The following is a 14,938-nucleotide window of genomic DNA, read 5'->3' as shown; positions in this document are numbered from 1 at the left end:
AAAAGAAGAGGAAGAGAAGAAAGAGAAAGAGGAAGAAGAGGGAGAAGAGGAAGAATAATTAGAATTTTAAAAAGCTTCATGTGAACTAAACAAAATACATCAGCAGCCTGCTTTGGGCCCAGTGTCTGCCAACTTCAGACCCTGAAGAATAGAACAGACATGGGAATACAATTGGGGGGGAGCCATAGTGAGGCGCATGGAACCGTGGGGTTGGGTAGTAAGAAACCACCTGGCTGGGATCAGAATGTGGAACTCTCTCAATGCCCGCCCTGGAGGGCAGCATCTCAAACGCCAGAGTGTGCACGAATCACCCAAAATGCTGCTAAAAAGTTTGTGAAGCTCTGCTGGAGACAGTCCCAGAGCAGGGAGCGTGTTGGAGCAGAGGAAGACGCGGTGGAAACAATAGCTCAGGAAGACTAATTTGCCAACAGCGTGCAGACCAGAGACCAGAAGATAGGTTAGGGGCCACAAGGATCCAGCGGAGGGTAGGAGCCTTGGGGGCTCCCCAAAGAGCGACCTGGTCCTTCTGAAAGAAAGCTGGCCCTCAGCCGCGGCATGCCCTTTCTCCCCTAGTTACGTTGGAAGGAGGGAGCCGCGTGCTCCGGACGGTTCCTCGCGGGCACTTTAGGGGCAGCGAAATGAGGGGTGGAGGGGGTGTTGTTCAAGGGCACCTAAAGACCTGAGGGCCACGCCTCTCGCTCCCATGCCGTGTGCCTGTGCGCACATCCCACCCGGCGGCGCTTGGCTAGGCGCATCCCGCTGCCATGGCGACCGCCTCCATGGAGACCGGGAGCAGAGGCTGCGGTCCCCAGGGGCGCCGGCATAGGTTCTCTCAAGGCCCCACCCCGCGTGCCTTCTTTTTTCTGATACTTATCCCGGCCGCTGGGCTCCCAGGAAGCGTCTCAGGTCCGCGCGGGAGCGTTTCCTCCGAGGCAGGGGCATGGGGTGGAAGGGGAAGAGGCCGAAACCCGGCGGTCGCAGAGCGGGAAGGATGGAAAGGACCTAGCGATGCCCGTATCGATTGCCGATGCAGGCCTGGAAGCCTAAGGAGAAAGGCAACCTCATATGCCCCACCTAGCCCTGAGCCCTGCGTTACAGCCGCTCGAGGGAACAGAGCCCAGGGGACGGCCCCTTCCAAGTTGGCGCCGAGGCGGGAAGTGCAAACTCCACAGCTGCAGGTGGGAGGCGGGCGGGGCCCATTCGAGGCACTCCTCCCTTCCCTCTCTCCCTTCTGCCCCATGCTGGCCCCTGGCCATGACGGGCGGCCCGGCTGCCTTCATCGCGAGAACTCGCCCGGGCAGGCGTGGGCTCGCACGGCGCAGCCGCAGAGCCCCCTGCACGTGACGCAGTGGCGCAACGCCCGTTGGAGGTTCTCTAGCGCCCACTTATTGGTCCGAAGCCTCCTCGCCCCACCCCTTCGATCGACCAATGGGTGGAGGCAGGGGCGTGCCCGTGAGGAGGGCGGCGGCGGCGCGGGGGTCCCTCCTCGAGCTCGGCGTTGAGCCCCCGCTGCCGCCGCGACCGCCGTAGCCGCCGCGACCGCCGTAGCCGCCGCTGTTGTGTTTGCCCGTCCCGGCCGCAGAGTGCTCCCCGCACGGTGAGACTGCTCCTCCTCCAGCCACCTCCCGGTTCCACCCGGCTCCCTGAGATCCCCTCCCGGCCGAGCCGCTGTCCTAGGCAGTCGGTGCCTGAGACTCCAACGGGCCGGGGCGGGGCTCCGCTGTCGGGGCCCGGCCCAGGAGGGCTCCGTGGTACCTGAGCTGGGGAGATGTCAGGCCCCGGGGCCACGGGTGACGGTTAGCTGGTGGAGCCGGGGTGTTTTCCGCGGCGCGCTGTCGGGGGCACGTGTGACACAGTGAGGGCGGGGGCGTAATGGGGTCAGCGCCGTCAGCACCCCCCTTATTGTCACCACCTCTCTGTGTGAGCTTGGACGAGTAGCCTCTCTGAGCCTCGCGTGCCTCGGCACCCTCAGGGAGGAGAGCGGTGATGTCGGGGAGTGCGGGCTCCCAAGATTCCTGCGTCAGCAGAGGTGAGGGTGGGGAAGGCGCAGGATTATCTCTGAGGGACAGAGCCGCTGCCTCGAAGTCCAGGATGAGTGTGATGGGGGGAGACACGTCCAGCCGCCATCAGTCCCTTCAGAAGATGAGAATGGGGCGGGGATGGGGACGCCACACCCACGGGGATGGAGGCGGGAGAGGATACAGGGTCCTACACCGCGGTCCCTGCTACCTCTAGGGGCTTGGCCAGCACCTCCGCGTTGTCACGCACCAGGAGGGGTTCAATTTAGGTTCTGGACCACTGTTCCTGTTGGTGAGCAGGAGCCCTGCTGGACTGAGAAGGGAGGCCTTAGGTTGCCTTTCTTCTTGAATCTTGGCATTGGGAAGTGGGGGCAGGGCGTTTCTCTGCCCTGGGAGCTAAGAAGGTCAGGGGCAGCTGTCACCCCCTACACCTGGCCTGGCCTCTACTTCTTGGGGCCTCCAGGTGACAGGCCCAGGGCGGGGCCTGGGTGGGGCAGGCAGGTAGAGGCTAGAGGGGTCTAAGCACCCTCTAGCTGGGGCTGTGGGGGGGTTGTGGGGAAGGGATGCTGGGCAGGGCAGGGCAACACTTCTTGGGGAGACAGGAGAGTGTAGGATGGTGGGGATCCCTTACCCAGGTCACCCCTGATCTATCCACTTGTGTGAGGGAGAACACGCATACTTATCTTTGCACTTCTGGCATGCTGGGCGGAGGAGGAAATGGAGTCACATCCAGACTGAGTTGATGTAAAGCTGCCACAACCACACCTGACCTCTAGCCTTGCTTTTCTAAGCTTTCTTCTAGTCTGCGGGCCCCCACTATGTGCCAGCCCCGTGTCAGGGTCTGGAGTCAGCAGGTCAGCTTGGCCTCAGTGGGTGCTCTTTTTACAAGCTTGAGCTTTAATGAGAGGCTGGACACTGTTTCTGCTGGACTGAGTCCTTAAGCCTGGACTAAGTCCTGGGCTGGGGTTGGGGAGGGTGGAAGGTTGTGGAGTTCCTGGCTCAGAAAATCCTTGAACAGGCTGAGAATGGGGATTGAGGAATGGGTGAGAAACGAGGCCCCTAAAGGCTAGGGGTATGCTCCCAACCACAAAGCAGAGGACAAGCTGGGGCTGGCCCTGTGATGCCTGGATTTGGAGGCTGCCTCTGGGGCAGAGAAGTGGTGTGGGGGTGCAGCTGTGGGGTGGACAGCCAGAGGGTGGCAGGTTCTGGAGCTCCACTTTGCCATAGACAAACTGTCTTTGGCCCTCCCTCCAGTCTGGAGCCTTGGGCCTCAGTGTGGGACAGCCTAGAGTAGCAGCTAGCCCTGTGGGGCAGGAGTCTAGGGGGCTGAGAACTCTGGGTTCCTGTGTTACTGTCTGTCTGTCTGCCCACTTGCCATGTCCCTGGGCCTGCTCCTCAGGCCAGAGGCTCCACTGGGCCTGGCTGAACCGTGTCTAGGGTAGGGTTACCTCAAAGCAGCCTTTCTCTCTAAAGCTGAGAGGGACCTGAGCTGGCAGCTTTCTGTCTCCCAGAGAGAGAAGGCTTCCCTAATTTCCCTGAGAGTAACTGAGAGCCAAAGAAGCCCTGCAAAGCCCTTGTTCCAGCTTTCCAGCCCTCCCCGTCGTGTGACTGTCATGATACCACCCCTGACTTATTGACAGCCCATCTAAGGGGGGGGGGATCTTTTATTTTTTTGCCCGGTGGGGGCATTTCCCAGGATGTACATTCTTCACATCTTCCTTGTGAGTCCCTCTGGTTGGGAGGGACAGTGGGCTCCCAGCAGTCTGCTCTCTGGCAATCCCTGGGGACCTGGCTGGCCTGAGAGTTGGGGAGGGGGAGGGAGGCCCCTCAACACTTGAGCTGTTTTCTGAGAAGGCAGAAATCCCTGGGGCCCACCCTGAGGGCCATTCCTGGCTGTTCCAGGATTGACCTGAAGTGCCTCTCCATCAGTGCTGCCCTGAAACGGCTGTTGCTTTGGAAACCAGGCCTTTGGGGGTTTGCTTTTTGCGAAGGTGGGGGTGGAGTGGGGAGCATTGTCACAGAGCTTTTCAGGCATCAGCTGCACTGAACCCTCCGAGGAAGAGGCCACTGCTTATTCCTGTGTTACAGGTGAGGAAGCTGAGGCACAGAGACGCGAAGTAACTTGCCCATGCAGCCTGAATTTGAACCAGAACTGCTGGGCTCTGGACCTATGCTCCTGACCTTGTCCCTGCTGCCTCTAGGGGGCTGTGCGGTTTGGGCCATGCTCAGGACTTGGCTGGCACAGGAAGAAGCCTAGGGTTGCCAGGGGGCCTAGCGGTTCCCTCTAGGCACAGTTGCAGCAGGAGGAGGCCTGCTTCTGATGAGGAATTATGTTGGACAAGAGTGGCTCCCAGGGGACAGTGCCTCGCAGGGCTCTCTGCTGGCAGGGGACAGTGACTGGAGGCTTGCTTTTTCCAGCCTCCTCTGGGCCCCTAAAGTCACTTGCCTCCCCTCTCTGTGTTCTCACTGCCACAGGGTTACAGGCAGTGCCTGAGTGCTTGGTCCATATGAACTCTGGGCAGTGCACGAGACGTGGGTCCTGCCCTCAGTAGGCTTTCCATCTCTTCAGGGTGGCATGGGCCCCCCTCGATTATGGCAAGGCTAGAAGAATGCCCAGTGGGAGGCCGCACTGTGAGATGGGGGAAGGGAGTGCCCTCCAGGGCAAGGGTTGGCTAAGAGGGTAGGGTAAGGAGTTCCTCTTCCTGAGAGCCTCCGGTATAGAGACACTGGCCCTGGCGTGCCACATCTGCCTAGAGGGCCCAGCCAAGGCCATGCTTAGGCTCCCCTTAGTTTGGTCATTTATTCATTTAACAAATAGAAATTGAACACAGCAGCTCCCTGCCAGGTGCTGGGCTGGGTGCTGGGGACACAGGGTTTGGCAAAAACACAGTCACTGCCCATGTAAGGTGGGGGACATAGATATCAAATGATCCCAGAAGTGAGAAAGGGGATCCTTTTAAGATTTTCAGGCCTAGCCCAGGATGGGTGGGGGTGGGGTGGGGTTCTGCTACCCTAAAAAGATCCTCTGGAGCTGAGATCCAGGCTAAGGTCTGGATGGGGAACAGGATTTTTCTGGGCGGAGGGGATGGCCTGGGTGAAGGCAGGCAGGCAACAGGCAGTGGGTTTTGGGGGAGACAGGGAGGGGCCCCGCATGTACTGGGTCAGAGTGTTTTGTGAAGAGTCCCCAGGAGCCTTTGCTCACCAGCCACTGGTTAAGTGTCCTGGGAGATGGGTGGACCTTGTGGACATTGGGCTGTCATTCCTCCATGGATGCAGAGGTGTGGCTGGAGCAGCCTCTGCGATAGGGAGGAAGAGGGCCTGGTCATGTATTCCATCTGTTGGCTGTTTTCACATGCTCTGAGTCCACAGCTTTGGGGGTGGCTGGAGTGGGTGGGTTGGGGACAATCCTCTCTCCAAGGGCCAGGTTCCCTGGGGACAAGCTGGGCATTCCAGGGCTAAGGGTCTGCCCTTCTGGGGCTGACCCCAGAGCAGCCCTGGCCAGAGATGAGTAAGGGCATAGTTCCCTTCCCTGCACCCTGGGCTGGGGCCTGGGAGCTAGCCTCCCGTTGCGGGGTGCTGGCCTGGGGCTGTGCCTGCTGGGCCGTTCCTGCATTCCTAAGACCCAAGCCTTGCCCTTCTCTGCACCTCCCTAGGCCACCTTCCAACAGGGGAATCCTGGTACCCTCCTTCTACTAGGGGGCTTGGGCCTGGGTGGGCTACTCTCATACTGGAAATGGGGAAATGGGGAGGCAAGTGAGCCTTGCTCCCACCACTGCCCAGCACCTGAGGGACCTCAAGGTCATGCCCTCCACCAGCACAGCCCTGACTATGAGGCCAGCTGTGGTTTCTCTTCATTCTCTGGACTAGCCAAGGTCATTCATGGGTCACTCATCTCTAAATACTTGTGTATCTCTGAAAAATAAGGACATACTTCTCTGTGTAATACAGCTCCATTATCTCACCTAACAAGATCAGCCTTTTCTTAATGTTGTCTAAGATCCAGCCCCATTCACATCTCCCGATTATCCCCCAAATGTCTTTTTTTATAGGTAGTTAAAAACCCCCTACCCCATTTATTTTTCTTCTTGCAACTGATGTGGTGGAAAAAACCAGGTCAGTTGTCCCATAGAGTATCCTGCCTTCTTGGTCTCTGTGTTAATCTAGAACAGCGGTTGGCAAACTTTTTCTGTGAAGGGTCAGATAGTAAATATTTTCGACTTTGCAGGCTGTGTGGTCTCTCTCACAGCTACTCAAGGTAGTTTTGCTTTAGTGCAAAAGCAGTTTTAGACAACATATAACAAATGAGTGTGGCTGTACCTAATAAAACTGTGCAAAAAACAGGCGGCGGCCCCACAGGCTGTGGTTTGTCCATTCCATATCTAGAACAACCTCTTCTCCTTTATTTTTCTTCTTGTAGTTTGAAAAAGAAAAAACAGGTCGGTTGTCCTGTAGAATACCCTGCTTTCTGGGTTTGTCTCATTGCTTTCTCGTGGAGTCATTTAATTTGTTCCATTAATCTCTGTGTTTTCAGTAAGTGGGAAATTGGAGCTAGGGACTTGATTAGATCCATGTTAGACATTTTGGGCAGGACCCCCTTATCAGTGATGCTGTGACCTCATGCTGCTTCATATGAGGAGGCATCACTGTGTCAGGCTGCCCCCTGTGAGGGAGGGGAGATCTACTCGTGCGTGACTGGCTCATGTCACATCCCTCCATTGCAAACTTGTGTCATTCCCCTTAAGAACTCCAGGTCATCTGTCGGTGGCACTTGGGCATCTGCTAGCATCCACTCCATCACCCTTTCCCCCCCTGGTTTAGCATCCACTGACTCACTGCCTCTAGTATTTGTTTCTTTGGGGGTTGCAGAATCACTTAGCATTTGGCTATTCCTTTGTTATTTAATAGCAAGAATTCTTCTGTAAAGAAGAGCTTTCCTTTAACCATCAGGGCAATTTGGTTACCGGAAAGGCGAAGAGACAGGCTGAATTATTATTCTTTATTGCCAATTTTCAGAGTAAAGAGTTAGGGCATTGCTACCGGCAGTGGTGACAAATGAGGGTTTGGCTTTGTTTTGCTTTCTCTCTTCTTTTTTGTAATCTCTGTGAATGCTCCAGTTTTATGTATTCCATCTGTTTCTGTCAATTGCACTCATTATTCTTTTTGATGCTTAGCTGGTCCCAGCTCAGCCCCCCCTCAGAGGCTCACACAGGCTTCCTGGGGGTACCTCCTGCTGCCCCTGTCCTGAGGGTGCCCTTGGGGAGCTGAGCTGGGAGGCTGGCCCCTAGAATCAGGCCAGAGTCTGAATGGAGGGGCTGCCTCTTATGGAGGCAGCCCCTCCAAGGGGGTTTGTTCTGTACATGGCCCTGACCGATCAAAGGAGGGAAAGCTCCACGGACGTGTTTATCTTTTATGGGCCCTCATTCTTGCCCCCCTCCAAGCATACTGTTGACTCTGACCTGGACCCAGCTGCACTGGGAGTGTGACCTAAATAATGTAGCCTCTGGCTGCAGGAGGGTACAGCCCTTGGGGTCATCAGCACCAGAACTGGCCCCTGGAGAGTGCCAATATTGTCCTCCTCATGTCCAGGCTGCCCTTCCCATCAGCCTCAGGTGGGCTGGGCACAAGAGTCCTGTGCTGGCACTTTGGCACCCAGAAGCAGCTCAGCACATGCTGGCTGGGCTCTGGGTCAGTAGGGTGTCAGGCAGGGGTGAGGGCTCTTGGTGAATGTGGGGAGTAGGGGCAGAAGTCCCCTGTGCTAGAGGGCGCAGGCACCACTTGGGCTGCTGAGAGCAGCAGGGGTTTGGGTCTTTCTTAAAGGGAGATCTCTGCTCTCCCCTAGCCGTGGGCCCCTGTGTGGCCCTGACCCCTGCCCTCCCCACTCCCCACCCTTCAGGCTCCTACTGGTGTCCCTGGAGCATGGGAGGCTGCTGAGCTTGAGCAGCGGTGTCCGTCAGGAGCTGCGTGTCTCACCCCGTGGCAGGGAGGGCGTCCATGGCTGCAGCCAACAAGGGTGAGTGCCTTCCTGGCCTGGTGGGGTTTGCACAAGTCTTCCAGCAGGCCCTGGTGGGAGGGGGCATTGCGTCATGCGGGGCCTGCATCGGCTACGTGTGTGTGTGTGTGTGTGTGTGTGTGTGTGTGTGTGTGTGTGTGTGTGTGTGTGTGAGAGAGAGAGAATGTGAGTATGAATTACACTACATCAGTAATTACAGCAGTATTTGTGCCAGGTCCGGGGCTCATCCAAACCCTAGCAGGGAACCTAGGGACCCCTGCTGGCTCCTTGGTGTGCTGGTCTATGGAGGGGTGTGCCCTTGTGTCCCCATGTTCCAGCCTTCCTGTTTCACTGCAGGGTTTGAGGGGCAGGAGGGGCTTGTGGTGAGTACTGAGGCTGATGAGGTGGGTATGACCACAGCAAGCTGTGGAAGGGAATTTGGGTTTCATTCAGAGTCCAGCAGGGCTCATAGAGGGTTGTAGGCAAGGGAAGCCTGATAAGATTTGAGGGTCAGGTCTGGGGGGCTCAGCAGGCAATGTGAAGTGCCAAGCTGGCCGCCCGGGCCTCCACTGAGTGTCCAAGAACCCAGGCCCAGGCTGACCCAGGCCATCCCACCAAAAGGACCCTAGGCAGGGCTCTTGGGGGGCCTAGGGGCTGTGGGGGCCAGAGACGACTGGGGTCATGCTCTTGGCAGGACAGGCTTCCCCCAACCCAGGTCCTCAACTCAGCTCCCACTACTCTGCCTGTCTCAACTCCCTGCCTCCTGGCCTTGGAGGACCCAGCTCTGCTGGAGACAGCTGAGGGCTTTTTGGAGAGTTAAGCAGAGGAAGGAAGGGCCTCTGGCTGGGATCTGGGAGGCTCCCCTAGGTTCTTCCATCTTTGCTGCCAGTGATCAGTGATGAGGTTTAGAGGCAGCTGCAGCCTCTCCTAGGTGGGCTCAGTGTGGTGTTTGGCCCTCTTTGTTTCTCTCATACCCAGGAAGTTTCCATAGAGCCCGTTCCTGTCCCTGCCCCCCTCCCTTCTCAGGTTGGGGTCATCAGAGGGGCAGGCAGCGTCCTCAGGCACTGACAGACCTGGAAGAGAATGTCCCAGAGATGGGGAGCTTGGCATGTGAAGGAGACCACCAAGCAGGGCATCCAGAGGCCTGGCGCTGAGTCCCACACTGCCTAGGGCTCGTTGAGAGTCTAGAGGACTGTCTCTTCCTGTCTCTGGCGTCAGCCTCATGCCCTCTAAGTGAGGGGTCATATTAGCCAATCCCTGAATCCCCCCTACACTCATTCTCGGGGGGGTATTTTTTGTGGGAGAACAGGGCAGGTAGAGGCACGTAGGGGGCCTCAAGCCTCATGATCCCCAGTGTCCAGTAGGATGTGGCCAGTGAAAGGAGCCCACCCAATGGGTGCTGGGTGAGGTCAAGGGCAGTTGCAGGGGGTGGGGAGGCGACAAGGAGGAGTAGTTTCCTGGGGGTAGAGGAAGCCAGCAGACCCTGGAGCCCTCTCCCACTCTCTTCCTAGGCAACAAGCCCAGAGTCCGGAGTATCCGCTTTGCGGCAGGTCATGATGCAGAAAGCTCCCAGAGCCACGTCCACTTTGATGAGAAGTTGCATGACTCAGTGGTCATGGTCACCCAGGAGAGCGACAGCAGCTTTCTAGTCAAGGTACGGGCACACCTCCCCCTCATCAGCCTTACTCCCTCCACCTGCTCCCCGGCCCTGCCTGGCTTCCTGGGCCTGTCTGTTCCATTTCCCCTAAGCTGGCTTCATAGGCACATCTTTGTCCCTCCCTGGGCCTTGGTTTCCCACCTGTAAAGTGGGAGGTGGTGAGAATGCAAGGAGATGAGCGCATTTAGAATATTCCTTGAACGAGGGGGAGTGGAGCCGCCGGTAACAAGGTGAGCAGAGCTGCTGTTATCATTGGCATCACTCCAACAATAGCAACACCCCGACAATGGCCTATGGGGCCACAGACCTGGGTTTAGGTCTAGGTGTGCTGTTCTGGCTCTGTGACTTTGGGCAGGCCACCTGTTTCTTATTCTCTGAAATGAAGACAATTCCCGCCCCACAGAGTTGGTGCAAGAATGAAATGGAAGAATGTATGTATGTGACACAGGTGTGAGGCTAATTATGTGATAACAAGGTGTGACTTTATTTACCCTTCTTTGCCAAACCTCTGGCTGATTTAGGCTCTTTGTTGGACTATGTCTTTATTACCCCCATGTTTTCTGCTGGTGGAGCCCCCACCTCTCCTAGTGGTCACACCTCATGCACCCTTCAGTATGGCTCCTCCAACTGCTGGGACATTGTCAGATCCCACATCCACTTGAGAGGGGCAGGAGGCAGTCTCTGGAGGGGATGGACTTGGGGGAAACGGGTTGAGGTGAGGCCCTCAGGTTGGACAATAAACTAGGGCTCCAGAGTTGAGCAGGAGTGCCTGGGGTAGGGGAGTGAGGGGCATCTGGTCTCCATCGAGACCACCCTGAGGAGGGGCCCAGATTCTTGTCCAACTCTAAAATCCGTGCTCTTTCTCCTACAGCTGACCACTTTCCCAAGGGAATAAACAGAGTGAACCAAAACTTTAAAAAATAGCTCCCTTCCCCTCCCGCCCCCCCCATTGCAAAATCCATTCATGTCTATTAGGGAAAATTTGGAAGACAGAGAAAACTATAAAGAAATTTAAGGGGGCCAGCCGGGTGGCGTAGCAGTTAAGTGCGCGCACTCCGCTGCTGGTGGCCCGGGTTCGGATCCCAGGTGCGCACCAACGCACCGCTTGTCAGGCCATGCTGTGGCGGCATCCCATATGAAGTGGAGGAAGATGGGCACAGATGTTAGCCCAGGGCCAGTCTTCCTCAGCAAAAAGAGGAGGATTGGCGTGGATGTTAGCTCAGGGCTGATCTTCCTCACAAAAAAAAAAAAAGAAAAGAAATTTAAAAGTACCCACAATCATACTATCCAGAAATAACCGTGGTAAATATTTTGATGTGTGTCATTTCAGCCTTTTTTTTTAGCTTCGTTTCCAAAAACAAAAAGCTGGTATAACAGCATACACACTGTTTTTTGCTTGCTTTTGTAGTGAACTGTCTCTTGCCCGTGTCAGTAAATAATTTTCCACGAGATTTTACAACTGCCTGGTATTCCATTATATGCATCATCCTTGATTTAGCTGGTTCCCTATTTCTGGTGTTACAGCTGTTTCTATTTTTCACTGTTTTAAATAGAGCAGTGGTGAGTACTTTTTTGCACATCTCTGAGTATCTCCCCTGGAAAATTCTGCAAGTGGTGCAGCTGGGTCGCAGGGTCACGGTGGCAGGTACAGCCAGAAAGCCCTCTTGAGAGGTGTGCCCTCCACTTGCAGAGTGTGGGAGCACATGGACTGAGCTTTATTATGCAGTGACGTCAGCCTGCTCTTGGAGAAAGGCTAAATGCTCCATGCAGCCAGTCCCAGCTGGCCCCAGGGACAGGGCCGTCCAGCCCCTGAAACTGTGAGCGGGAGGGTGTGTGCTCACATGAGCTGTGGGTACAGCATGCACCCCTGTGCCTCCTGGACTGGCACTCCGGTCAGCCTACCCCCCTCAGCAGCCAACCTGGCTTGTGACCCTTCACACGACTGGAGTTTCCAAGGATGGCGTCTGTCCCAGAGGGCATTGGTTGCCAAGCACTGTGTATGAACAACAAAAATTGCTTGGGCTGTGAGTTGGGGCTGCTGGGCACAGTGAGCCTTTGAGAGGGCAGGCAGGCATCCATGTTCAGGTGCCAGCAGGGCAGGCAGGAGCCTGGGTTCAATGGCTGGTGCCGGGCCTGTGGGCCAGCTCTGGACTGACACAGCTGGTCTAGTGTCTGTTTTTCTAATTCTGTCTCATCCTTCTTCCTGTGCTATCCGTGTTGCCTGGTGTCTCCACTTGAGTGACTAGAGGACCAGTGTCCCTGACCCCAGGCTATTGGCTCTGGGCAGGTGCTGGTAGTGGTGAATGGTGAATGTCCTGTGTCATGGGACTTTGAGCTTTCCCTGTGGGCAATGGCTGGTGCCTTGCTGTGTGCCACACATGGCAGGAGTGGCCAAGAGGTCTAGGGAAAACTTACCCTGGCCACACTGTGTGGCCTCCAGCCAGTCGTTTCCTAACTTCCATTTCCTCATTTATAAAATGGGCCGAGGAGCTGCGGGGCCCTTGAGACAGCTGCCGAGGGCTGTGCTGGCTGAGTTGTGGGGATGAGGTCCTGAGGGGAAAGGCCTGGAGCCACCAGGCTGGGGATGTTGACCAGCTGGAGTGGTGGAGGGAATTCGGCTCCCCTGGGATCTCCAAGGAAGCAGGTGCAGGGGCCCACAGGATCAGGGGTGGCATGACCTGAGCTGGTCCTGGGGAAGGCTGTAAGTGAAGGTGCCTCCTTCCCCCACCCTTCCTGCTGCAGGTTGGCTTCCTGAAGATCCTGCACAGGTATGAGATTACCTTCACTCTGCCCCCGGTACACAAGCTGAGCAAGGACATCCGAGAGGCACCTGTCCCCAGCCTGCACCTCAAGCTCCTCAGCATCACGCCCATCTCGGAAGGTGCGTCCCCTGCTCAGGGTGCTGGAGGCCTGCCCTCTTCCATCAGGGTCTGGGTGTGCGTGGGAGTGAGAGCATGGGGTGCTCCCTTCCCCCCATCGGGGTGGACCAGCAGCTCAGCAATTGGGACATGATGCCTCTTTATGGGCTTGCAGAGTGGTAACTTGGCAGGTCCCATGCTCCAGGCCTCCCTCCCTGGACAGAAGTCCATGGGCTCACACTGTTGGCCTGTGCTGCCCATCGTCTGATAGTGGCTCCCATCATCCCACTGAGGTAACTAAGGAACTGGCTCTGGGCCTCCAGCCCTCCCTCCCACCTGCCACTTAAGAAAAATCTGCCAGAGCCTCAGGAACTCTGGGTAGTTACCTCCTAGCACCTGCCAGTCCCGGGCTTTGGGCTTCAGGCTGCTTCTCCCTACCCTGCCTGTTTCAGGCCCTTCCCCTCACCTCCCCCCATAGCCTGAAGAGGGTTGGGTGTCCGTTTCACAGTGTGCTGAAGCCCCAGCTCCAGTTTCATGTCCCCCTACCTCCTTCCCATGACTTTGCCTTTAAGTAGATTGAGTGAGCCCCCTTAGGCCTTTGCCTCCTGCCACCTGATTTGCTCAAGGCCTGCCCTGCCCCTCCTTCTTCCCCATCACCCCCCTCTCCCTACCTGCCTTTTTGGGGAATCAGCAGGCCCTCCAGGAAGCCTGAGTTTGACCCCTGGAGCCATAATGGGGTCTCTTAGGCCAGAGGCATATAGAGGTCACTGAAGAATGGGAAGTTTCCGAGGCCTGTGCGCCCAGCCCTGGGGGGATAGGTCCTGGGCCATCTTTGCTCCCTTGGAGGAAGCAGCCAGTCTTGGTGGTGGGTGGGGGCCGGTGAGTGCTGGCGGGACAGGAATGGGGAATGAGGCCACGGAGGTGCTGACCACCATGGGCTGTCCCTGGGCAGGTTACAGTGTCAAGTGTGAATACTCGGCACACAAGGAGGGCGTCCTCAAGGAGGAGATGCTGCTAGCCTGTGAAGGTGGCACCGGGACCTACGTGCGCGTCATGGTGCAGGCGCGCGTCATGGGTGAGAGCATGAGGCACAAGTCTGGCTAGAGAAGGGAAGTGCCAGCTTGGCCACAAGGGGTTTCCACCATCCTGCCAGAGCTCCCTCTGAAAAAGGGATCCTTGCCCTGGCCCAGGGTTCCCAACCTCCTTGACAGGTGTCTTTCTCCCCACCCCCAGCAGAGCCAGGAGGGAAGGTGGAGGGGTCCCCTTGGAGGGGGTGGAGCCAGGGTCCAGCCTGGCATACTGACTTGTCGCCCGCCTTGCAGACCGGCACCACGGCACACCCATGCTGCTGGATGGTGTCAAGTGCGTGGGTGCCGAGCTAGAATACGACTCGGAGCACAGTGACTGGCACGGCTTCGACTGAGGCCCGCGCCGGCTGGCCTTGGGGCCCCTCAGCCTTAAACCCCACCTCATCTCCGGAATGCTGCGTGATGGTGTGGCTTCCTCGCCCCTCCCCTCCCCGGGTGGGCGTGGGGGTGGAGCGTCCAGGGGCTTCCCCGGGCCTCGCCCATGCCTCTCACCTCTGCCTTCATTTGTGCCCCCTCCCTGCCTCTCCTAAGTCCTCCTCTCCCACTTTCTCCTCTCCGTGTGCCTCAGTCTCCTGCCGAAGAAATGGGCTGAGCCCCCAAGGAGGCTATGTGAGGAGGGGAGGGAGAGGCCTGGGGTGGGTTCTACTCACCCCCCACCCCAAGCCACAGGGGCTCTAGCCAGGGCCAGGAGAGGAGGGAAGGAGCTGGCTCTGTGACACTGTCGCCCCATTATTGCTGCTGCTGTCTCCCTTCAGCCAACTCTCCTGCGCCCTCCCTCTTTCCCACTGCTGTCCACGGGGGTTGGGGGGGGTGCAGTCTCCAACCCCTACTCCCCAGGTCTGTGTTACTTGATTTTTAAACAACTGGTTGGGATAAAACTAAAGAAATAAAACTTTCAGTGGATACTGGAGGCCAGTGGGACTGTTGTTCTCCAGGGCCCTGAGAACACCCAGTCTTTCCCAGATGGGCCAAGGAACACATTTGGCTAAACTTATTCTTTTAGGAAGCAAGGGCACTTAATGGTATTATAGTGCTTAGCCCCAAAAGAATTACGCACAGGTTGTGGCATTGTAGGCCTGGGAATAGTTGCCAAGACAGAGTTTGGATGGGGAGGGGCCTTCTGCCCAGGCCAGAGAGAGGTCTTATGGTCAGGTTGGGAGTTCTGTTTGGGATGCTTGATAGGGAGACAGCAGCACCTGGTGCTGGTCAGTTCCCAGCCCCTTTCTTTGTTGAACCCTGGCCCCCTCCACTACTTCACTATTGGCGTCCCCTCTTGTGAGGTACCAGCAGACCATGGCTTCACCTTGAGCATAAATGCTTTATTGTCA

General features: G+C 57.0%; 1 protein-coding gene across 1 annotated transcript; it reads left to right on the top strand.

Moving 5' to 3' along the window:
• Positions 1-1,454: 1,454 nt before the first annotated feature.
• Positions 1,455-14,520, top strand: ADISSP (adipose secreted signaling protein). Its single transcript, XM_014790105.2, has 6 exons — positions 1,455-1,597; positions 7,912-8,028; positions 9,519-9,661; positions 12,407-12,545; positions 13,475-13,597; positions 13,845-14,520. Exons 2-6 carry the CDS (start codon positions 8,010-8,012, stop codon positions 13,943-13,945), a joined length of 525 nt encoding a protein of 174 aa, XP_014645591.1. The 5' UTR covers positions 1,455-1,597; positions 7,912-8,009; the 3' UTR covers positions 13,946-14,520.
• Positions 14,521-14,938: the final 418 nt, after the last annotated feature.

The sequence above is a fragment of the Ceratotherium simum genome, chromosome 21 (assembly GCF_057802395.1).
Source record: "Ceratotherium simum simum isolate JZ-2026a chromosome 21, ASM5780239v1, whole genome shotgun sequence".
Lineage (NCBI taxonomy): Eukaryota > Metazoa > Chordata > Mammalia > Perissodactyla > Rhinocerotidae > Ceratotherium > Ceratotherium simum.
The sequence above is the reverse complement of the archived record's forward strand: the minus strand, read 5'-3'. Positions and strand labels throughout refer to the sequence as shown.